The sequence below is a fragment of the Benincasa hispida genome, chromosome 11 (assembly GCF_027475165.1).
Source record: "Benincasa hispida cultivar pf3 chromosome 11, pf3_genome.v1.1, whole genome shotgun sequence".
NCBI lineage: Eukaryota > Viridiplantae > Streptophyta > Magnoliopsida > Cucurbitales > Cucurbitaceae > Benincasa > Benincasa hispida.
Genome location: NC_143488.1, coordinates 89,224,256 through 89,249,906, shown reverse-complemented (window position 1 = coordinate 89,249,906; position 25,651 = coordinate 89,224,256). Strand labels below are relative to the sequence as shown.

Genomic DNA, 25,651 nt, shown 5'->3' with positions numbered 1-25,651 from the left:
ACTCCATTTATTTATCGTTAGTTTCATTTACTGATAACACATATTTCAAGATGAATGCGTCTTTTGAAGAAACACATTCTAATAAAGATAAGAAAACAATCCTTTCTCCTAAATAGTTTCAAAAATACCCTTTTTTAATTTGTTTTTAAAACTACATTATTTATCTAATTAATCTTAAATTCTCGTTAATGTTTTAAAAACTAAGTTAAATGAGGAATCTGAAATAAAATATTTTAAAATTTTAATTAATAATTATTCTTTTAAAAAAATGTGTAAATTCTAGTTTGAAAGTTAGTATAAATAAAGATAAATTTAAGAAAATGAAAATTAAAAATAAAATTATTATGAAGATGCATAAATGATTATGAAACATGCTTTTGTATCTTTTTCCAATAAAAAGGAGAGAGAGACGAAATACTCGAAGAAGTAAATAATTACCCCTGTTTTTCTATATTTTTTTTATAAAAAAACAAATAAAAAACGAGAAATGATGTGAAATAGGGATGTCAATGTCATCAAACGCCTAAACAAATTAGATTATTTTTTAAACAGAAAAGGGGATGACAATTTTTTTTAGGAAAATTCTTATAAATAGAAAAATTTTAAAAATATTTATATTCTATAACAAAAAGTTAAAAAAATACTTGTAATTTTGGAACTTTTTATTATAAAATGTAAATATTTTAAAATATTTTTTATATTTAAAAAGACTATTTTTTTAAAAGGAAGAATAATGAGAAGATAAATACGTGGTTTAAATGGAATTAAAATAAATATTTTAAAAATTTAGAAATCAAAATAAAAAAATAATTATTTAAAAAAATTTAGAGACTAGTCTAAAATAAAACAAATTAAAAAATTCATGAATCAAATTAGGATTTAATTTGTTTTAGTATAAATAAAGAAATATAAGCCAAAAATATAGTAATGACACTTATGGTAGGAAAAAACATCATTCAATTGATACAAAATTTATAAATTCGACCATAAAGTTAGATATGTGATTGGCGTATATAATAATTATAAAACTCTCAAACAACATCAACAAAATTAATAACAAAATTATTCTTACAAAAGCCAATAAACTCACCGAAGCTCTTTATCTAAAGGAAAGTAATACCATGGTGGAAATTTTTGGTCAAAATCTCCGAATTTTGAGGTTTTGGTAGGCTCGATTTCAGTAGAGGGATTTCGATTTTTCTCTAATTTTCAAAATTTTGAGGGTTTTTTAATTAATTTTTTTAAACTAGCAATTATCTATACTAGTTATTAAAAAGTTTTTTTTTTCCTCTTTTACCATCGTAGATTTTTATTTCCAAGAAACCACATATTTATTTTTCTAATTTCATTCAAACTTTTTTTCATTAAAATTTTATATCACTTTACATCAAAATTAAATTGATGTGAGTATTGTTTCTTTTACCAATTGATGCAACTTTTTGTTTCTTTTACCATCTAAATCTTTAATTTCAGAAAAATCAAAATTGTGAAAAATAATATATATTCATTTTAAACTCAATTTAAATCTTTTTCATTGAATTTTTACATCATTTCTCTTGAAACTTAAATTAATGTGAGTTTTGTTTCTTTACCATCGAAAATTTTCACGTCTAATAAAAAGAGTTTGAAAAAATAAAATAAAAACCCATAACTTATCTTATAAATACCTCAATCGAATCACTTCTTCCACACCACTCTCAAAATCAAATTATCTAATATTTTTCTCATTTGCTTTCAAGTTGTATCTAACTTGTATAGCTTTCTTTTTCATTATGAATGGCATTATTATTATTATTTTGAAGAGAGATAGCAACATAGTTTGTTTAACTTTAACCTACTTAGAAATATGGATTAATCTCTTATAAAAAAATGTTGCATAGTCTTCATCCAATTTATAAAGTTTATGAAGAAAACAAAAAGTAAGCGTGAAAAACATTTAATTTGAGTGGTGACAGCTTTTGCAGTTAATATTAGCTATTATCTCACTCAATTGTATAAAAAGGTTAAAAAGTACTCTGACAAAGTAGAAAGGTCAAGAAAAGGCTTACCAACTCATACAAGTTAATTTACTAAAATATCTCCAGACATTTTCTTTTCCTACTAGTTGGCTTCAACAGTATTTGTTTGTACAACTTTCATCCTTTTCCTTTATAATCAAATTCTAGATGGTCTCTATCACCACTTTACATTATTTACATTTTTTAAAACTAGCAATCTTCTAAAAAACCCTTTTTTTTCTTCAAAAAAATTATCATAATAAATCCGCCCATCTTTATTACCTTTTTTGCTTGCCAAAGTACATAATTTGTGGGGGAGGTTAGATCGAATTTTTTAACTCAATAAAAAAAAAAAAAAAAAAGCATCTCAATTACTATAATTTCAACCTAATTTAAAAAACAAATAGAAAAACAACTTTTGATTTAAATACTTTCTTAAAAATAATTTGAAAATAAGTCATATACTAGGAAACACATATACTTTTAATTGTGCAAAGAATCGATATCAAATACAGATATATCTAGATACGTATCTATACCTAATTTGATATATCTTATTTTTTCTAAATTTTTACATACGTGTATTTACTTCTAGATACGTGGAGAGGATACGTTGGATTATATATATATATATTCAAATTTAAGCCCATCCACTCAAACAATTCAACCCACATTCCATTTTATTTAAACGTCCGTTAAAATCTAGCAATACAAAACAAAATAAATTAAAAAGAAAAAAAAAATAAAGAATACAAACATAAAAAGTTAAAAGAAAAAACCCAAAATATTATTAAATCTTCATTATTCTCTTCCCTCTCACTGTCTAAATCATGATTCACACATTCTTTCATCCTCAACTTTATTTTTCAATCTTCATTTTTTATTTTTTTTCAAATTGTTTGCTTTGTCGCTCACACCACTCAGCGTTGTTGGATTTTTTTCTTCAAATTTTTACTCTCTTCTTAAATCTACTTTAACCTAACTTAAAATAAATATTATAGCAATCAACTGGGTATATATATCACTACAAGAAGACTGTGATGCCATGACATCTAAAAACTGTCATATTTATAATTTATGACAGTTATTTTCTGTCATGGCATCCCCTATTTATGACAGTCAATTGATGACAATTATTTTCTGTCATTATTCTCTTCCCTCTCACTGTCTAAAGGTATGATGTTCAATGATAGTTTTTGAAAAATGTCATAGTTGAGCTTTAAATGACAGTAAATAATTGTAACTAATGAATGATTATTGACAATGATAAACTGTCATTGTCAAGTTTAATATGACATATTATCATTGTCATCAATTGATTCAAAATTGACTAATTTATATAGGATTTTAGGTAATGGTCACAGTTATAAAATGTCAAAAAGAAATATATAGTGACATTTTTTCTTGTCAAGAATAAATGGACCATGACAATTTTTAGTGTCATTGAAATCTAAGTCAGGACGAATTTTGTTTGTCAAAAAATATTATATCATGATATATTTTAACAGTCATGAAATTTACCATTTTTTACACTTTTGTAATTTATTAAGTTGCACTTTTTTATAATTTTCATTTCTATGAACTCTGTCATTACATATAAGATTTCCATAATAAATTAATGCTTTTCAACCCCAAGAACACAAATATAAAATACTTTCAAATATATAGAAAATAAGCATAAAGTTGATAATATTTTTACATAAAAGATCAACTAATAACCATTATTAAATATTTTACAATAAGGCACATCAAATTACATTTGAATCAAAGTTTAGCTACTAACCCTACAAAAAATCATATAAATATATCAATGCTCCTTAGTTTTTTTTCTCCAACAAATTATTATAGAATCTGTTAAGAAAATAAAAAAACATTTTAGGGTCCAACTCTACCCATCAATATTGACAATAATAATAATATAAGAAGATTTTACCTTTCCAATAACAATTTTTCCAACACATTGATCTTACCCAAAACATGGAGTTCATAATCTATATCTACAAGTATGAACACCCATAATCAAATCTGGTCTATTTTACTTATACAACATTGATATAATAACCTATTCTCACAATTCATCTATGTAAACAATCATAACAATATTCAATAAAATTATGTAAAACGGTAGTAAACACGTAATACTCGACAACAAATAACATCTTTTCCTTATTATTATTATTATTTTCTTAGGGAGGAGGGGGGAGGTATACAAATAGAAAATGTAAAAACAACCACGTACCTATTGAGCACCAATAAGTTGCCAAAAAATGACAATTGTTAACATATACATTTCATCATCACAAATTCTTCCTATTAAAAAGTTAATACTCAAATTAGTCTACATATATAGCAATCTAAGTGTTCTTATATATCATTCAAGCACTAAACTCACAACTTTGTTGGTCTTAATTCTCCCTACTGTGTGAATGTACATGTATTACATCTCCAAAAAATCATTTACAATAAAATGTAGTCCAAAAGCAACAAAAAACACCAAGTACAACATATCATGTAAACAAATATGTGCAATCCTACAAACTCAACCCATTTAGATCGCACATAGTCAATATCATATTGTGTATAAGTAGATGGTGCACCTTTCATCTGTATACAAGAAAGTGGATCTTAACTTATGACACTAAATTTCTAGTTCAAATTGTTTGAAGTTCTGCAGTACATACCATGTCTACAATTGAAGTGTTCTTGGACAATATTATATAATGCATAAACCACATTCATCCACGCCCAATTGTTTAGGACACTGTGCATAGAATATATGAAACATAGATATGGTAAATAAGATTTCTATGAACTAACTTGTCACTTACTTGCATTGTCATTTAACCTACCTTGACGACCTTCCAACTTGGCTTTTTTTTTTTTTTTTTTTTTGGAGATGTTGAAGGACCTATGGATGCATACATGGAATGAAAAATTGTCATAAAATAGTTAATCATTATGTGCTAAATAGTATAATAAGTGTCACATACCTTTCAACTACTTTCATAGCATTCTCATGGATACAATTTTTTAGAGAGTCCATCCAAAATACAATACTTTTTGTGTAATCAATAATTACCAAACTTTGCTATATGTTCAAATAAACATAGAAATCGTTAGACTAATGATACTAAACTATGTATGCCAAATTTCTACACATACCCCAAATTGTAAGGAAACATGAGAAGTTGATTTTGATTGGTTCTCAGTAATCTAGCATACAACACTTGCGCATGTGATTCTTTGTAAGTAGATATTGAAATAGATCTAACGTCCAAGAACTTATACAAGCTCAGAGTATTGGACTTGTCAACAGTTTTGTATAACTACCTATGAATGTAATAACCACAATGAATAACTATTCAACCGAATTTGTAATCATAAGATAGTATTATATTAATAATGTCACTTACATCATGTACGTATCAAGGCAAGGTGTTGATATTGTTGGGATCGGTATCCTAATTCTCCCGGAATCTCGTTGTTTTATAAAGATACACATTGTTCAATGAATAAAATAAGTGTTATTTAATTCTGGTATTTACTCATATCTAATAAACAAAGCTCCTTGGTTATCTTATGTTAACTTAAGCATGTATATGTGATATACAAGTGGAAAATGCCTTAAGTGATAACTTAAATAGGTATGTAGTATAAGGATTAAGGTGGGATACCTGATCTTGGTGACGCTACGAATACGGCCCGCTTTGTAGAGGTTAGAGGTTTGCAAGTGTTGTAAACTACTACAGATAGTTGATCCTGACCATTCATGTGGAGACGTGGAGTGGGGGTGTCCTATACAAAGAGTTTGTATAAGACCTGGACCATGAGATCACTAGACTCTGTATATAACGCCGTTGATACTAGAGACTTGCATCTCACCTAAACGACCATAGGTGACACGACCTCAATCCTGAGTGTTTTGGGAACTCCTGTCTTTGAGGGCGGTCATTTGATTAGTATGGGTGAGAGTGACCAGATTGCCAACTTAACATGCTTACCTTTTTGGGGACTTATCTGAACTGGGAGCTAGAAACTCAATCCACAAGATGGAATTCATTCCTTTCCCAAAGCAGGGATAAGTAGAGAGATTGTTCCCTTAAAGTTTGATTCCGGGGCTTGAACATAGTGGTCACAACTTCTCTTTTGAAGAGAAGACTCAGTCATAGTAGGACTATGACTTATGTTCATTAGAGGGATCAGTGGTACTTAAGAAGACAGATGTAACTACAGGGGCATAACGATTATTGGTCCAACTGTACTTACAAGCGATCTGTGAAGGGTTGTCGCACTGTTGATTGGTTAAGATGGACACATAATATATCTATGGTAAAAAGAGTTCAGTTGTCAGTATTTAGTGGAGTGTCTAGCAGTTAACAGATGGTGGATCCCGTGACTAAAGAGTTTAGTCAGTTATTCACGTACCGTTGGAGCTTTGAGCTACAGGTCCATGAGGTCCCCTTGGTAGCTTATATTCAGTCGAGGATCAATTCTTGGTGTTGATTTGAAATGTTCAAATTAACAAGAGATATTTTGATTATATATGATATAATCGGTATGATGTATAAGATACATCTAGTGGAGGATTGATGTAAATGAAATTTACATTAAGTACCATGGAATAGAAAAAGAACTATGGTTTATATGTTTCATGAGATAAAATATTAAAACTATATGTTATAAATATAGTATGATAAGTTGGTTATCATTTATGTTTATAATAATATTAATTATTGGATAATTAATTCTTTTTCTTTTAAATAACCAAAGTAGTGGATGGTTATTGGATCATGGTAACCGTGAGTTTAAAAGGAAAATTGGTTTTCCTATTTTAAAAAGAAGAAGTTTTCACAAACATTTGAAAAGTTTTTTTAGTTTTCTCTCGCGAAAAAGAAACTCACGTAGTCGTCAAGTAAATTCGGATTTACTAAACGACGGCTAGGTGAGCTAAACGATCATGTAGAGTAGAGCTAAACGATCGTGCAATATTTACTAAACGATCCCATAGCTTTGCTAGACGATCGCTGGCCCAAGGTAAACGATCGTGTAGTGTCTGTAGGTGACAGACCGAGCTAAACGATTGACTAAACAATAGCTTTTGCTAGACGATCGCATAACTTTATCTAAACGATTGTGCATCGACCTATACGATAGGTCTCCACCATCTCCTACTTGCCCAGTTGTGTACGCGATCATTGTTTCCTCTATTCGTATGCCTCATACCAAGTCTGAACAGAGTTCACCCTTTAGATTCTCACATCGAGAATTCCAAGGTCGCCTAGTTGGTGGTGTCATATTCAACTCGACACCGTCGAGGTTTTCTGGAGGCCGTTCGTGGTGCTGTGGAGGCCGTTCGCTGTTGCAGAGGAGTTCGTGACCAAGGTGATCGTGGAGGATTTCATGAAAGAGCGTGAAGTGTTCGTGCGGTGTTCGTGTTGTGTTACGGTCGTGTAGATCGAGCGTTCGTGGTTGTTGATTGATCGAACGGTCGCGCAATGGAGCGTGAAGACGCATCTACAAATGTGTATAGAGTTTTCCCTTACTGCATTTGTAGTTATTCATGCTGTATTTCTCTGTATGGATTGCATAACCGTTTGTTTTGAAGTTGATTGTAAATATATGTTCATTCATGATTGTAATTTGGAATAGTCTTGTTCCGTTGTTCATGGAAATCTCACTTCTAATTTCCTTCGGATATTGGAGGCATACAACAAAATCATGGAGCACGTCAAGCAATATGCATCATTTTCTTTGGATCCCGAATACGGCAACAAGTACTTTCATATGGATTGGTGACTTAATATTTTGAAATTCTTGAAGCAAATAATGTAGAGCTATTGGAGAACTTTGAAGAGGTGTCATTGGGTTGCTTTCTATATCTTTTGAGATCTAGGACATTAAGTATCTTCCATATTGATAAATTACATTTAGGACATTTAATGATGCTTACATACTTTTTCATATAGAAACAACAATCATTTGGACATGCATCTATTTTTTGGTAACTCAATCCTAAGGCACATAACGTTTTTTTGCTTCGTACATGGAATTTGGCATTTCATTGTTTTCAAGTAAGAGATCATTAATTATGGACAACAATTCTGAAAGCTAAAATTACTCTATCCAAACCTAACCTGTAAGTTGTACAATCTTACAAGGACCAATAACCTTGTGAATTTTTTACATCCAAGGTATAAAGGCTTCTTAACATCATCAAACATAGTGCCAAATCTATTGGGTACATCAGAAAATTGTTCACGAGCAGATTGCACCATGTCAAGTACATTAAATAAATCACCGTCTTCTTCATAATTTTCAGTCACATTATTCTCTAATCCATTGTTAACATTCATTGTGGTCAAATCTTCTCCATGCCAAAACCATACCTTATAACTTTGATCGATTCCATTGACATACAAGTGATACTTGACTGTTGTAACATCGTTGGATACACGATTCCCACATTTCAAACATGGACATTTAATTTTATTGGAACCATTGCTATGGTGTAAACCAAATTCAATGAACTTTTCTACTCTTAACTCATATTCGCTAGACATCCTGTTTTTCCATTATCCATGACATGTACATTGTATAAAAATAGAAAACTTAGTTCTTCATAATTAGCCCCCAGACAAGGAAAAAATTGCATGAAATATTATTTGTCAATCTGGTATGAGAAGGAAGTATATTCTCCAACTTTCACAAATTAAACTTAAAATAAATAACAATCAACTTACACTTACCTATTAAAATGGAAACTAAAGCAACACAAATATATACATAATCATGGTAGAAGATTGAACCAGGAAAAATATATATTTCAAAACAACCTAAATATGCATAAACCATATGCTATTTAACAAAATACATACATGTGTATAAACTAGAAATATCGAACTTCAACACAAATCTAATTAAGTCAAATGACAAGAACTAAAACATAAAAACAAAAGTTTAAAATAAAATGAAGATAATTACTTCACCACAACTGCTTGGCTCCGAAAGTGGCAACTCTGGTGTGGACGCCGATTATTTGACTATGACCGTCGCAAATTTAGTGGTGAATGACGATGAGTATCGATGGAGGACGACCAACGAGTATCATTGGAGAGTATCGATGGAGAACAACGAGCTAAACAAAGAAACACGGGAAAGCTTTCGCGGGGTTGAATGATTTAACTTGCCGAAAAGCGTCTGATATGGAAATAGGAAAACAAAGAAACACGAGGATGTGCGACGAGGGTAGGGGAAACGTCTGATATGGATATGGAAATAGGGAAACGAAGAAACGTCGGGGCTGACTTTTTGGCTTTGTTGTTCAACTGACCGACGAGGGTAGGGAAAAAGTCTTCTTCAAATTCTTGGAAATAATGTTAAATTAGAGTTTTAATATATTTTTATTAAAAAATTAATTATTAATTATATTTAATGACAATTAATAAATTTCATTAATTGATGACATTTTAAAACTGTCACGAATGATAAGAAATCCGAAAACTTTCGTTTTTTCTACCAAAAACGTGAATTTTCACATTTATGACACTTCTTCTTTTCCCCCTCTCAAATTTACTGTACAAATATGTCATGATAGGTCAAATTTCTTGTAGTGTATCTTCAATATATCTTTAACATATCTGTATGTAAGATTTTTAGATATTGACATATCGTCGTATCCCGTCATATTCATATCCGTAACTATATTTCTTAGGTGTCATAAACACATGCACGCACACACAAAACTCAATCTTATACTTCTTATATAATCTTAAGAGCTAAGTGAGTTATTAATCTTAAGAGCTATAGGGAGTTATTAAACTCAAATTTATTATAATCATGAATCAAATTTCTCCTAGGCCCATTTTATTCTACACAATCCAAACTTGAGCTTGAAATTTCAAGCTGATCTAAACCCAAAACTCACTTAAAAATTGAATTCAAAGACAGAGAAAAGACAAAGAGCTCATAGACCCAATGTTACATATAAGCTCAAACATAACCCACATTTTACATTATATGCTAACTTATATCAATTATATGTATAAACTCACCATAAAACACTTACTATATACGAATTTCCTAAAACCTATTTTTTTTTCCCATAGAATCAACACACAATTTGCACAACCTATAAAATTTATAAAACTAGGCCAAACTCAGCATCTTCAAAATTTTCCACAAGAATCCATTCTTTTTTTTCTTTTTCTTTTCTTTTTCTTTTGAAACCCAAGAATCCATTAATCTACCCAATAACTCTATGCATTCAAATTTTAGCTTATTATAAGATCACGAGTCAAACACTCGGATAAAATTGAAAAAGTCAATCTTATAAAATTTTCATTAAACTAGATGATTTTGCCTTTGAATATTCTAATTTTAAGTTTATTAATATAGTAAGCCAAACCTTCAAACAATGCAAAAAAGTCAGGCTTAACAAAAAAAAAAAAAAAATAAAAAAATTGGACGATTTGAATTTGAACATTCAAATTTCAAGCTTATTAATATCATGTGCTAATCATTGAAACAATTCAAAAAAACCAAGCATAACAAGAATTTATTATTTTGGACAATCGAAACATTGATCATGCCAATTTCAAACTTATTAAGACTATGAGACCCAAACACTAGACTATTAGAAAAGAAAAAAAAAAAAAAAAGCCAAACTTAATAAGAATTCATTATTCTGACAATCGAAACATCAAGCACACAATTTCCAAGTTTATTAAGACTATGACACCCAAACACTCAAACATCCCAAAAAAAAAGTAAAGTTTAAAAAGAATTTAATTATCATGAACGATTGAAACGTCAAAACATACCAATTCCAAACTTGTTAAAGTTATTATGACAGCCAAACACTCGAACAAAAAGAACGCCAACTTAACAAGAATTCATTATTTGATTTGAATTTGGAGCTTATTAATAATATGGTGAGCTAAATACTCAAACACTTAATAAGTAGTATTAGTAGTAAAAATCTGAAAACTCCTAGAAATTCAACCAACCCAAACCCAAACCCAAACCCAAAAGAGGGACAGAGAAGACAAGAGCTCGTGGAGAAAAGTAGTAAATAATTGTGAAGGACACTCCTAAGAAGATCAGTATTTCCTAGTTAGTATACCTGCACACACTCTCATTCATCATGTGGGTCTAAAATTTTGCTAACCCCCAAAACAATTTTTTTTTTTTTAAATATTTTTCACCTTCATCTGAACTGGCATCCATCCATCCATCCATCCATCCATCTACATTTTAATTTTCTTTTTCAATTTACCAAAAAACCCACATCTTCTTAAAATTTGAACCCTCACATTTTTCCATTTCTGCCTCTATTTAAACCTCTGTGTGGCCTCTTCAAGTTGTAATCAAACAGATTTCTTCTCTTCCTTTGTTCTGGGTTGCCCACCACCAGTTCGACAAATGGCCTCAATGGCCAATCTCTTTGTTTTTAGCGTTTTTCTTCTATTTGGCTCATGGGTATTGCTCATTTTCTCTTTTAATGTGTTGGGTGTTGTGAAAGTTTGGATTTTGGATTCCTTGATTTGAGGGTGAGTTCTTGGCTTTTCTTTGTTTTGTGTTTTTGCAGGTTTCAGCCAATGCCAATGGACTGTCTGAAGAGAAGGTGATTTTCTTTTTTTTTTATTTTTTATTTTTTTTTTTTTATTAGTTTGTGATGTGATCTGTGAACTGAAATTTGTTGGTTTTGTTGTCATCATTTGCTGTTTTGTTGTGTTTAAACATCTTTAACCACATTTTATGCAATGTTTTTTTTTGGTAACGTAGTGAAGAGAAATGAATGTTGCTTTCTATTTGGTTTTACATTACAGGTTGCTGTTTACCCCCACGTTCCAGTTCCAGTAACAGCTCCTTCCCCTCCAGTTTACAAAGCACCGTCGCCAGCGCCGCCTGTGAAGCCACTCCCACCGCCAGCTCCGCCTGTGAAGCCACCAACAACCCCTGTTTTGACACCACCGCCAGTTAAAGCACCATACACCCCTGTTCCACCTGTTAAGCTTCCACCACCTCCTTATACTCCTTCTCCACCGGTGAAGCCGCCGTCTTCTCCTCCGCCACCAGTGAAGGCACCGTACACTCCTCCACCGGTGAAGCCACCGTCTTCTCCTCCTCCGCCGGCTAAAGCTCCTTACACTCCATCTCCTCCTGTGAAGCCACCTTACACCCCTGTTCCACCCGTGAAGCCGCCGCCGTCTCCGGCAGCTCCCAGGCCACCACCAGTCTTTGGCAAGGGTAAATAATCTTCTCTATTATCTCTAACTCATCTTTACTTCTTCTGGGTTTATGCATTTCAAACTTAAGATTCCTCAAACTTAAATGAAGTTTTAAGTATAAGCCCTGAATTTTCGTAGGCTCTATCATAAATTTTCTGTGTGCTGGAGTGAATCACTTCTCTCGTTTTCAAGATTAATTAAAATTATTTTTAACAATTTGAAATCAATTTTAATAGCATAAAAAATATAGTGTAAAATTAAATATTAAATTGATTTGGAGTGATTTTAATCCTTCTATCCCTTTCAAAGTACTTGCCTCTACTCAAGTATGGAAAATTCAGCCCTCCATTCTTTGTTTGTCGTGAAAGAAAGGTCCAAACATGGTATAAATTGAAACAAAATAACATGTCATCTAGTGATGTTTTAAATACAAATTACAGTTTGTTAAATCACTAATTTACTCAAAAGTTTATTTTAAGTTTTTGGGTCAATCAGTAGTTTAAAATGATAGTAGAGTAGGTGGTTTAGTAGATCATGTATTCAAACTTTTACAATGTTATTTTACTTTCAATTAATATTAATTTCTATTTGTTGGGTCTTCTACACATTTTCAGTCCACAATTGAGAGAGTATTAGATGATATAATATTAAATTTATCTTTATTCATTCATTTAAATTTTTAGGTCAATGATTTAATGATCCAATACAACATTTTATCAAACAAAAGCCTCTTAAAGTAAAAAAGATAAACGTAGACACTTTGAAAGTCTAGGAATGTAGTAGATCCTTGGACTAAATAGATTCAACCTTCCACTTGTAAGGATTTCTGTTGTAGCTTACTTTTCAATGTTTAAATGGCGGTTTAGATTCTGAGTACCCCATGTTCATAGCTTAGTTTTCCAAAACGGAAAGTCGAAGACAAATGATAATCAAATGGGATGCTAGTAACTTACTTTTGATGTGTAAACAGCTTGTTCCGCAAAGTGTGGAAGAAGATGCCAACTTCATTCAAGGAGAAAGATATGCATAAGGGCATGCTTGACATGCTGCTACAGGTGCAAGTGTGTTCCACCAGGGACATACGGCAATAGAGAAGTCTGTGGAAAGTGCTACACTGATATGACTACTCATGGCAGTAGAATCAAGTGTCCTTAAGCTTAAGCCATCACAAACTAAGAAAAATGGAGTTACCAAGAGCATACACACTTTTTTATTTCATATTTTCTTGAAGGCTTTGTGTTCTGCAAGCTGGTTTGCTTCAATGAGGAGAGTCAGAAAATTAATTGGGTTTTCTACTTTTCCAATTGGGTCAGATTAGGCCATAGGCTGCTCATAATTGTATGCTCTGTTTTATTGTTGTGTTTGAATTTGATGTATGATAATGATGGTAAGGTATGGATTAATCTATCTAGTTTTGTTTTTTTTCCAACTTGTGTAATTCAACTTGGATTTGGGTAGCCTTTTGTTATTTAGTGCTGTTTATGCTTTTTTAGTTTGTTTCTCCTAATATAGATTCTTGTCTATTTAGTACCTAAATGATAAAAAGTGTAATATATATTAAGAAATTGATAATCAAAGAAACATAGAAAATATAAAGAGTGGAAAAATTGACACAAATTTAAATCTTGGTACATAGTTAAGTCTACATACAGGGAGAGAACAGTTTATTATTAAAGACAAAATATCATATTATAGATTTAAATTCATAAAGTCTCGTGATTTGGATCTCTAACATCAAACAAAATGACATATTTAAACATATCCTTTTATGTTTTGTCTTGTTTTTAGTGGTCACTTTCATGATATATTTGAATGACATAACAACAAGAGAATAGTTCCAAAGCAGTGGAAGTGAAAAAGAACAATAAATAATTGAATTAATTGATGGAGATGTAGTGAGACCCAAATATACAGAAGATCTTTGTGGCCTCACAAAGAGAAACAAATATGTATTGTGAAATATAGAGAGCTACTTTACAAGCACCCATCACTTTTCAGGTGCAGGAATGGGCCACTTGCTCCTCATTCATACTAAGGATAAAAACATGGACGTTCACAAATATACCGACATCTTCATTTCTTGATCTAAATATTATCATCCACTCTAACTAAAAATTAAGGAGAGTTCTTTAGTTTCGAGAGTTATTAATCTTCCACATTTATTTAATCGTGTGATCTACAGTGTAAAAAAATTATAAGTCATGAAATTGATATTTTTTAGTTATGATCTACAAATTCTTGAAGCCAAATAAGGAGTCAACTCCCTCAACTCTTCCTTAGCTAATCATATCTTAAAACATTTTGTATGTCTTTTGAAATTTTGAGATTTGTGTTCATTTGTTTCTAGTATTTTAAAAGTTTCTTATAATTCTTTTCTTAGAAAAAAAAAAAAAACCCTTCATCATAAAGATTGTTAAAGTAAATCTTTTAATTTGTAATTATGGGTTCAATAGTCTTCATCATAAAGACGTATTTTTTTTAAAAAAAAAAAAAATTGATGAGAGGAGTTGTATTTGGGTTTTGACATGAATAAAATTTATCTCGAATCATAGTGAGTATTTAATAAAAAAAAATATAAATTTTGAAATTTAAAAACTAAATAGAAATAGAAGTCAATCATAAAAATGTAATATTTCGAAATCTAGAGATAAAATAGAAACTAAACTAAAAAGTTTAAAAAAAATAATAGTATAACATTTTGAAGCGAACGGATTGAATCCCATGGGCAGACGGAAAAACAAGTTGTCACTGCTAGATATAATTCTTTTGTTTAAGCCTTTACTAGTAGTTTTGATTATTGTGTCGTGATGATTAAGTTGTAATGTTTAATGTTTAATGTTTTATGTAATGTTCTATGCAAGAATCTACAATGACTTTAATACGAGAGATTCTCCCAACACTTATTCAAACTATAGTTTCTAGTGTAGTGACTCAGATAAATCAAGATAGAGGAAGCATGCCAGTGGAAGCTAAATATTTTGGGGATTTCAAAACTTATGACTCTCATTCTTTTGATGGGATGTCCGCTACATGAATTGTCTAGAGGAACAGAAGTTGCAATGTGCAGTTTTTATGTTGAAGGATGACGCTCTTCTTTGGCCCAGTTACCTGGATTCAATTTAAGGAAGCATTTTTGAACAAGTATTATCCACCCACAACCCGATCTAGGAAACAAAACGAATTCTTGAATCTCAATAGATGAATATCAAGGGGAATTTATAAAGTTTTCTCGCTTTGCTCCAGAATTTGTAGATGCTGAAACTATTCATTATGGGTCTGAAGGATGAGATTCGGGGTCATGTGAGGGCTTTTTCACCTAAAAAAATATGGTGCAGCACGGGAAGTAGCTGCCTGGCTTGAGTTTTGGCAGTAGTGCACCAAGTGAATCCCAAGTGCCTACAGAGAGAGTTTTTCTCAAGACAGAAAAGGAAGCTCGACCAAGCATCTTCGTAACTGCAATAATCCCAACAATCTTTGCCTAAACCGTTACAGACTGAACCTCGAGTTTATTTCATGTTCGACTTTTTTCTTTTGTTTTGTTTTGTTGAACGTTGGCGGCTGGGTCATTCTTTTCAGATAAACATTGCCATCGTTTGATTACGATGCATGTGCGGTGTGGCAAACTGCGCGATGTCCGGAAGGTGTTTGATGAAATTATTGAGAGGTTGGTTTCATCGAACTAAATGATTTTGGGTTAATTGAAGATGAAGTATGCTAGTGGGGCTGTGGGTTTGAATCGTGGGCGTTTAGAGTTTTCATTTTTAGGGTTTAGGTGGTTTTCATTTTACTGTAGGGAAAGTCTTTTTTGTTGTATTGTATATATAGTTAGATAAAAAAGAACAGTAGATTTTGTAAGCAATAAATCATAGAACATGTACTTGCAAAAATGTTAAAATAAATTTTACAGACATCGTTAATGCTAGTTTTCAAACCATGTCATATTTTTACATATATATTATTTCAATTTGATTTCTGGACCGATTAGTTTTAGTGTGTACAAATAAAATGTACAAAATAAAGTTTATAGGAGCAACATATGTGTGGAATAATATTTATTAATTACTTGGTCATAGACAATTAGAAAAGACGAACATAAAAAATTTCGATAGTTCCAATTCAGAAGGAAAAAAAATGTGGCTTTTCATACTAAGTAAATTAAAAAAATTGATGAAGATTTTAAAAATGTTTGATTAAAAAAACCTACTTTGTTGAATTGTGTCTTTACAAAGAAAGTGTGGCTTTTCATATTAAACTAAAAAGTTGATGAAAATTGGGGAAAAATAATGTTTGATTTGTTACGAACTTGAGGAACACATAAGTAACATGGGTACCAACGGAATATAATATTCAAATAAACCTAATGTAGTATATAAATAAATAAAATAAATAAAATACAAGAAAAATATAAATTTTTTCAAAATCTTCCCCTTTCTCCAACTTTCTTTTGAGATTTCAACAATGTTTGTGTATTTTTTCAAGTTCCACCAAATGCCTTTATAGGCAAAATGACAAGTAGGAGGTGGTTTATTTAGACCATGGCAACATACGTGAGGTGTTGAGGGAGTGACATTTGGCTTTTGACACTAGAATGAGTATCTTCGTTAAAACATTACTAGGAAAAAACCCAGGAGTACATATTTCATATAATCTAATACTCTTAAAAAGAATGCAATATATGTACTCTCCTCACGTAAATATCACTTGAGATTTCTAAGTCATCGCATTGCAAGATTATGCACCAATTTTTCAAAGGTTGCGGTTGGTAATGATTTTGTAAATAAGTTTGCCAGGTTATCTTTCGAACAAATTTGTTGTACAGTGATGTTACCATTTTCTTCAAGATCATGAGTGTAGAAAAGTTTTGGTAAAATATGTTTTGTTCTATCTCTTTTAATATATTCTTCTTTGGTTTGGGATATGCATGATGTGTTGTCTTCGTATAATATCGTTGGAAGATTTTTACTAGAAGACGAACCACATGTTCCACGAATGTGTTGAGTCACTAATCTTAACCATACACATTCTCGACTAGCCTCGTGAATTGCAAAAATTTCAGCATAATTTAAGGAAGTAGCCATTATGGTCTCTTTAGCCATGACACGACAGTTCCTCCACATGTGAATAAATAACCTGTTTAAGCTCTAGTTTTGTGTAGATCAAATAAATATCCAAAATCTACATAACCAACTAGATCGAAATTTGATTTATTTGAATCAAACAAACCCATGTCAATTATTCCTCGGAGATAACGAAATATATGCTTAATTTTATTTCAATGTCTTTTTGTTGGAGAAGAACTAATGTTGCTAATAGATTTACTGAAAGTACAATATCTGGTCTTGTATTATTAGCAAAATACATAAGTATACGAAGTGCACTAAGATATGGTATTTCAGGACTAAGAAGTTCTTCATTATCATCTCGAGGTTGAAATATATTTTTCTTTGTATCTAGTGAATGAACTTTCGTTGGAATGTTCAATGGATGTGCATTGCTCATATAAAATCTTTTCAAAACTTTTCATGTATAAGTTGACTGATGAACAAATATCCCATCTACAAAATGCTCAATTTGCAAACCAAGGCAAAATTTTGTTTATTCGAGATCTTTCATTTTAAATTTATTTTTAAGATATTCTATTGTCTTTGAAAGCTCTTAAGAAGTTCCAACTATATTGAAGTCGTCAACATATACAGTTATAATAGCAAATCCTGACTGTGATTTCTTTATAAAAATACATGGACATATTGAATTGTTTTGATATCCTTTTTTTCAACAAACATCTGTTGGGGTTGGTGCCCTAAATCTCGTAGGATCTTATAGTTTGTAATTATATTGTACAAACATTTTATTTATTTAATAAAATATGAGATGTTTTGACATTTAGTAGCATTAAACCTACAAATCAGTAAATTAGCATCCAAATTTATCTTCTATAACTTAAACATATATGTAAAGACATAAAGATGGATCATGTTTAAGTGATAACCTAAATAGTCTGTAGTAGATGGATAAGGCTGAAAACCTTATCCTGGTGACACTACGAGTACGATGTGCTTTGTAGATGTTACAATTATTGTAAAGTGTTATAAATGATTTGACCCTAATCATTCATGTAGAGACATGTGAACGAGGGTATTCTATACAAAGGAGTTTGTATAAGACCAGACCACGAAATGACTAATCTCATTATTTGACACAGTTCATAATAGAGACTTACATTTTACTAAGATGACTATAGGTGACATGACCTGAATCCTGAACAAGTTGTAAACTCCTGCCTATGAAGGTGGTTCTCTGATTTGCATGGGTGAGAATGGCCAGATCACTGACTCAACAAGTCCACCATTTTAGGGATTCATCTGATTGGGGAACTAGGAACATAGCTCCACAAAAGTTCACTCCTTCCCCAAGGTCGAAGTAAGTAGATAAAGTGCTCTCTTAAGGGCTGATTCCGCGCTTGAACAATGTGGCGCCACACCCTCTTTTAGTCTGAGAGGGGTTTAGTTATAGTTGGACTATGATTTATTGTTCATTAGAGGGATCAATGGTATTTAAGTAGTTAGATGTATCTACATGGGTAAAACGGTAATTTTGGCCCAGCTGTACTTACGAGTAATTTGTGAAGGGTCATTGCATTGTTGGTTGGGTATATCCAATGGACACATAAATATATCTATAGTGCGAAGAATGCAACTATCAGTCTTTAGTGGAGTGCTCGACAGTTAATGGATGTTGAAGAATATAATTAAAGAAGTTTAATTAATTATTCAAGTACCATTGGAGCTTTAAGCTACAGGTCCATGAGATCCCATCTGTAGCTCAATAGGGATTAAATGAGAATCAATTTTGGATTAATTTGAATTGTTCGTATTAATTGGGAGAATTAATTATATGCGATATAGTTAATTTAATTTAATTATATATGATATAATTACTATAATGTATTTAATACATTATAATACAAAATTTATTTGAGAGGGAAAGAATATTTGAGTATGATTCAAATATTAATTATATAAATTGGATTCATATAATTTAGTTTAATATAAATGAGATTTATATTAAATTTCATTGGTGGGAGAATTGAAACTATAGATTATATTATATTTGATACAATATAGAGACTATAGGTTATATGCTATATGTGATATAACATATAGTTATGTATATATATATAATATTTAATTAATTAAAATTAAATTATATTTAATTTATTTTAAATTTATTTAATTTTGAAATTAAGGAAAGAAAATAACTTCTCTCCCTTATTCTCTTTCAACCCACATATTGTGTGGGTGGTTGGGAAGTGATCATCATCTTCTTCTTCGTTTGATAGAGAGAGGAACACAAAACTGTTCTGCAAAAGAAATTCCCAGAGATTTTTTTCTTCCCAATCTCCTCTCATCTCATCTCTATTTCTCATTCCCTTTCCAAAATCACAGAGCCCACAAAACTCATGGATTCTCATCCCAGAGAATATAGAGGAAACCAAGTGGTGGTGACCATTCAAGGTTTTGAGTTCGTTGCAATTCCGAAGAAAAGGATTCACAGGAAGAAGATTTGATCTTCAAGGGTTTGTTTTTCGTCTCCTTATTTTTCTTTTCTTAATTTCATAAATGCATGCTGTAAATGTTGATTAAGGCATATTGTTTCTATTGATTTTGTAAAATTGGGATTTGGGTCTGTTTTCTGTTTCCATTCAAGGACCTCCACCGGTTCTTTCAATATCCACTCAAGTGATTAACCCGCTCTGATTGTTTCAATCCATATAGCGATCTCTATAATATTATTGAATACAATTCCCAAGAATTTGATTTATATATTTTAGGTATCCATCTGGGATTCTCATATAAATATTATTATCAAGAGACCAGATAACGTGTAGAAATACAAGTTATTTTCTTTTAAAAGTTAGAACAATTAGGATTCTTAATGATAAAAACACATTCATCTTAAAGGAAAACGCATGAAATTCTTTAAACACATCGCTAACTCTTGCAAAAACATACTTCTTGTTAAAATTGCTTCACTAACACATCTTATTAAAGGATTTCAAGAAAATTCATTAAGTGTTGCAGGCCAAGCTAATGCAAGGGCATGCATCCAAAGTTGTCCAACACAGAAAAGATATATCGGCTTACACTTTTTTTTTTTCTTCTTTTTTTTCTTTTTTTTTTTATCAAATCACCACTTGAAAGTATGGGCATCTGACTGTCGGTGTCTGAAAAGTATCTGGACTGGTAGGCGACTGACCTGGACATGGAAATTAATGATGTCTTATTACAAGTTGATGAGAAAAACGCCTATAAATAAACAAATTTGCAGTCAAAGAAAAGAGGATACCATACTTAGAGAAACCATAGAACTTAGATCGTAGTTGCTCTACCGTTGCAAGATGGAGATAGAAGAAAAAAAACCATTATCATTATTGATCAAGGAGAGTTGTTGAAAACCAAGCTCGAGAGAGAATTCTTCATCATTTCTTCACAAAGTTAGTTGCACACGCATTTAAATCAATCCAAAAAGGACAATAGATTGAACTCTATGGCTTGACTTCTTCCTTTTCTTTCATTTTATTTCCGTTTTCCATTTTATGCGATTAAGTGTGATTGTTGTAAAAACAATTTCTATCTTCAAAATTCAATATTACATTTGTTTAATCCACTCTTGTCTCTCTCTTTACATTCTATTGTATGTGATTGACACATTCCTGACTTCTTGCATACTTAAATTTCAAGCTTTAATCATCTTGATCACTTGGTTGAAGTTATAAATTAGTTAAACTATTAGAGAGAATAGGATAACTAGTGAACACATTGAGTTAGAACGCACAGTATATTTAGAGAAAAATACTTGTGTTTTACTACTTTCCGCGACCAATGCATGCACCCTAGAGATAGGAATATATGTGACATTTGCATTGAGAAATGTTGAATAATATGATCTGAGGAACAGAAACCTAACACGCAACATACACTTGGTTTGTAAACAAGCATTCTTATCATCTTCACTTCACCCTTACACCTTCTCACACATGTTCATCTTACTTGGAATCAACGCATATCCAAAGCATCTAGCATCACTCATCCATAAATCCCCCTGTTTCACTGGAACTCTTATGTTTTCTTGTATGCGTGAATTGAGAATAGTGTAAATAAACCTCTCTCGCATTTATCTAGGATCTTTCTGCAACTGAAGCAATGCAAAACCTGCGTTAGTTTGTCATAAAATCCATGTGTTTGATCCTAGACTTACCGGAAACCTGAGTTAGATTTATACTTGGATCTGATTTAGGAAAAACTTGTACGCATTATATAAAGTGCAACACATCATCTTAATGCACGCCTAATCTTCTCACCTAGAGAAGTGATTCATCATTCATTTTCATCTATCTTAACCTCACTTTTCACCCTTATTTATATGCACTTTAAGATACAAATCACGAGGCAAACAAGACCCATATAAATATGTTGTGACTATATCCATGAGATGCATATCTAGACTTTCATACACAGTCAGACCAATTAAATATCTTAGTGTAATTGCATCCACCATTGGGGAATATGTCTCCTCATAATCAATACCAAGTCTTTGTCAGAAACCTTGTACAACTAGTCTTGCTTTATATCTTGTGACCTTATTTTCATTTATCTTTCTAAAAAATACTCATTTATGTCCCACAGGTTTGACACATTCTGATGTTTGAATTATTTATCAAAAAACCACCTGAAATTTTGAAAGTGAGTTTAATTCTGCCTTGATTGCTTCTTTCCACTAAAACCAATCTTTTCTATGTTGACATTTTTCAACAGATTTTGGTTTAGAATTCTCATTTTAGATATAATATCAAGAGCAACATTATACGTAAAAATGTTGTCAATAACTACATGAGTCCAATTCTATCTTTTTCTTGTCATGACATAGTTTATTGAAATCTCATTATTATTTTTAGGTATTTCACATTCTTCACTAATTCGACTATCAGTCATGTCCAGGGTTTCTTCATGAATATTTATATCCTCAACCAAGTCTTTTTTACTACTGTCAATTTTTCTTTTCCGATGATTTTTATCTTTGGAACCCACTGGTCTACCACGCTTCTGGCGTGTTCCAGACTCATTAGTGACAACTTGCTGTGTTTTGTATATCAATTTTCGATGGGACATTTTTAGCTGGTATATGTGACTTAATTACTTTCTTTGCATCTATAAATGCATTTAGTAATTGATTTGCTATATTTTTCAAATGAATTATTTTTCGAACTTCAAGTTTACATTGATCTGTATGGGGTCTAAATGAGACATTAACGAGGCATTCTATGTAATTTCTTTTTCCAACTTCTAAATTCCTCCCCTTAATGTTGGAAAATTTATCTCATTAAAATGACAATCAGTAAATCGTGCAGTAAATACATCATCCGTTAGGGGTTCAAGCTATTTGATAATTGATGGAGAGTCATATCCAATATATATTCTTAACTTCCTTTAAGAACTCACTTAGTACGTTGTGGTAGAGTAATTGGAACATATACTGAGAAATATTTGGCTCATGGCCATAACTAATTGTAATGGCGATTACTTACGATAAGCTACTAGTCTAATGCGTACAAGTGACACTGCATGCAAAATAGTATGTCCCCATACAAATGTAGAAAGCTTAGCTCTCATAAGCAATGGTTTTGCAATTAATTACAAATATTTTATAAATGATTCTACTAAATCATTTTGTGTATGAACATGAGTTACAGGATGTTCAAACTTATCCAAATTGACATACATTAATTATCAAAATCTTGGGATGTAAATTCACCAGCACTATCAAGATGAATGGTCTTAATTATATAATTAGGAAATTGTGCTCTTAACTTAATTATTTGAGCAAGTAATCTTGCAAATGCAAGATTTCGACTTGATAATAAGTACATGTGTTATCATCTACTGGATGCATCTATTAATACCGTAAAATATCAAAATGGTCCACTTGGTGAGTTAATAGATCCACATATTTCACCATGAATTCTTTCTAAAAATGCAGGTGATCCAGTTACCACTTTAGGTAGTGATGGTCTAATTATTAATTTGTCTTGAGAGCAAGCATCTAAAAGAGTTAACTATAAGCATGCAGAAGCGATTTTGATCTTAAGCACTCTAACTACATTAATTTTGAGGATCAAGCATGCATATTCATAATAAAAGTTAGGGTTTAAGAAAACAACCTTTGTTGAACTCAAAATTTCTCCAATCTTTTGTGTAATTCAGATTCACGAACACGTTGTGGACCACTGCTAGAGTCTTCCCTGTTATTCTTCGGCTTTAAAAGGGATTATGAGATCCAATTATAATGAAATTGAAGGGAATTTTGAGGTATTGAGGGTTTTGGTGTATGAAATTCAAAGAACAAAAACTTGTTCAAATTTCCAATTTGCATGAAGCTATTCTCTTATTTATCGAGAAATTCATGCAATCAATATTGCATCAGGGATTGACACCAAAACAACATACATAAATGTGATTGAAGTGATAAAGTTAGTGGAAAATTTAGGATTTTCCCACTAACCCTAATTGATTTTCACAAAATCAATTTTAAAATGAATTTTAATTTTAATTTGCCTTTCACAAATCCAAATTTTAATTTTAAATGAAATTCATTTCTTTTAAAACTAATTTTAAATAAAATAAATTCTAATAATTAATTTTAGATAATTAATTAAACAATTTAATTAATCAAATTAATTTAATATCAAATATTAAAGTAATAAAGCACCAATCCCAAACATGAATCCCCCTCATGTTTACAATATTTAAATCATATTTAAATATTTACAACTCTCCAATTTCTTTTAATTCAACTATTGAACTATATGGTTGTGTTAATTATATCACATATAATTAACTATAACTCCCTAAGTCGAATTTGAACATTTCAAATTTTCTTATCACATTGTCCTAAGGTTTGGTCCAATATGAGCTAGCATGGGTACCTAATAGACCTACGGATCATAAGCTCCAATGATTCAAGATTAACCGACTAAACTCTTTAACCTAATTAACCAACATTATTTAACTATCGGAACAGTCTACTAAAGTCCAGTAGTTGCAATCTTCTCACTGTATATATATTTTCGTTCACTTGATTTAACCATGATTAGTAAGTTGATCCTTCACAGGTTGTTTGTATTTACAGTTGGGTCAAAATTACCATTTACCCTTGTAATTACATCATGCTCCTTAAATTCTATTGATTCTCTAATGAATAATTGGTTTGTGAACCAACCACCAAACCGAGTCCCTCTCGAGCCAATGAGAGGGAAGGGCCCCTCGTTCAAGATCTAGAGTCAGCACTTATAGAGAAAAACCTATCTACTATCCCTAGAGTCGGGTAGGAGTGAATTCCATCTTGTAGGATTATGTCCCCAGCTACCTACCCAGTCTTACCCTTAAAATGGAAGGCTTATTGAGTCGACGATGTTGAGCCACTCTCACTCATGCAAATTAAAGGATAATCCCGAATATACAGGAGTTCATAGTTAGCTTAGGATTAAGATCAAGTTACCCATGTCATCAAATTGAGTCTTATTAGTAAACGATGTTATAAAGTAAAAGTGACTATTTCGTGGTCCAGTCTTATGCAAACTCATTTCGTATGATGCCCCAACTCGAATATCTTCACATGAACAATTCAGGATCACATCGTTTTTATCAAATACAAAGTGTTCGCATCCATAGTGTCCCTAAGATAAGGTATCCAGCCTTATCCCTATACTATAAACCTTTTTGGATTTACACGAACTTGATCCACTTTTATGTCTCCACATAAAGTTCAAATATTCATCCTATAATCAGGGGTTCATAGTTTATTGGATTTAGGGTTAAAAAAGTGCAATTCACATATATTCAATAACATTTTTACTGAACAACCACAATAACAACTTTATTGTCAAATAGAAGATATTAATAGTTACAAAGCACGAGTTTTAGGACATTGATAACAGGCAGAAATGCACATTATTACAATGCTAAGTTATTAAACAATGAAGGTTTGTGTTGATAAAATATGTTAGATTGCATCCAAAAGCATTACTGCGTTTATCGCATAGAAACAGTTAACTTTTGTGTTTTTATGCAGAATATGCGTTGACGCAAGGTGAAAGGCGCGATTACAAGAAATCAACAAATGAGCACAGCATTATTGCAAGACTTTGCAGTGATTTGTGTTCGCAAACATCTGCCGAAGAAGAATTGCCGCATAGAGACGGTGCAACTTGGTGGGCGCATCTAGATGAAAGGCATAATTAATCACGATGGGATAGAAAGTTGATGACGGTCGAATCCGAATTAAGTTGACAGCCGCTAATGATAACAAGTACATTCAGCTTTTCGATGACAAATATTCAAAGCATCAGTCAGGGAATTAAAGCCATCC

General features: G+C 31.4%; 1 protein-coding gene across 1 annotated transcript; it reads left to right on the top strand.

Moving 5' to 3' along the window:
* Positions 1-10,894: 10,894 nt before the first annotated feature.
* LOC120090068 (Gibberellin-regulated family protein) lies at positions 10,895-13,655 on the top strand. The gene is made up of 4 exons (XM_039047557.2): positions 10,895-11,474; positions 11,584-11,619; positions 11,825-12,245; positions 13,197-13,655. Exons 1-4 carry the CDS (start codon positions 11,418-11,420, stop codon positions 13,379-13,381), a joined length of 699 nt encoding a protein of 232 aa, XP_038903485.1. The 5' UTR covers positions 10,895-11,417; the 3' UTR covers positions 13,382-13,655.
* Positions 13,656-25,651: the final 11,996 nt, after the last annotated feature.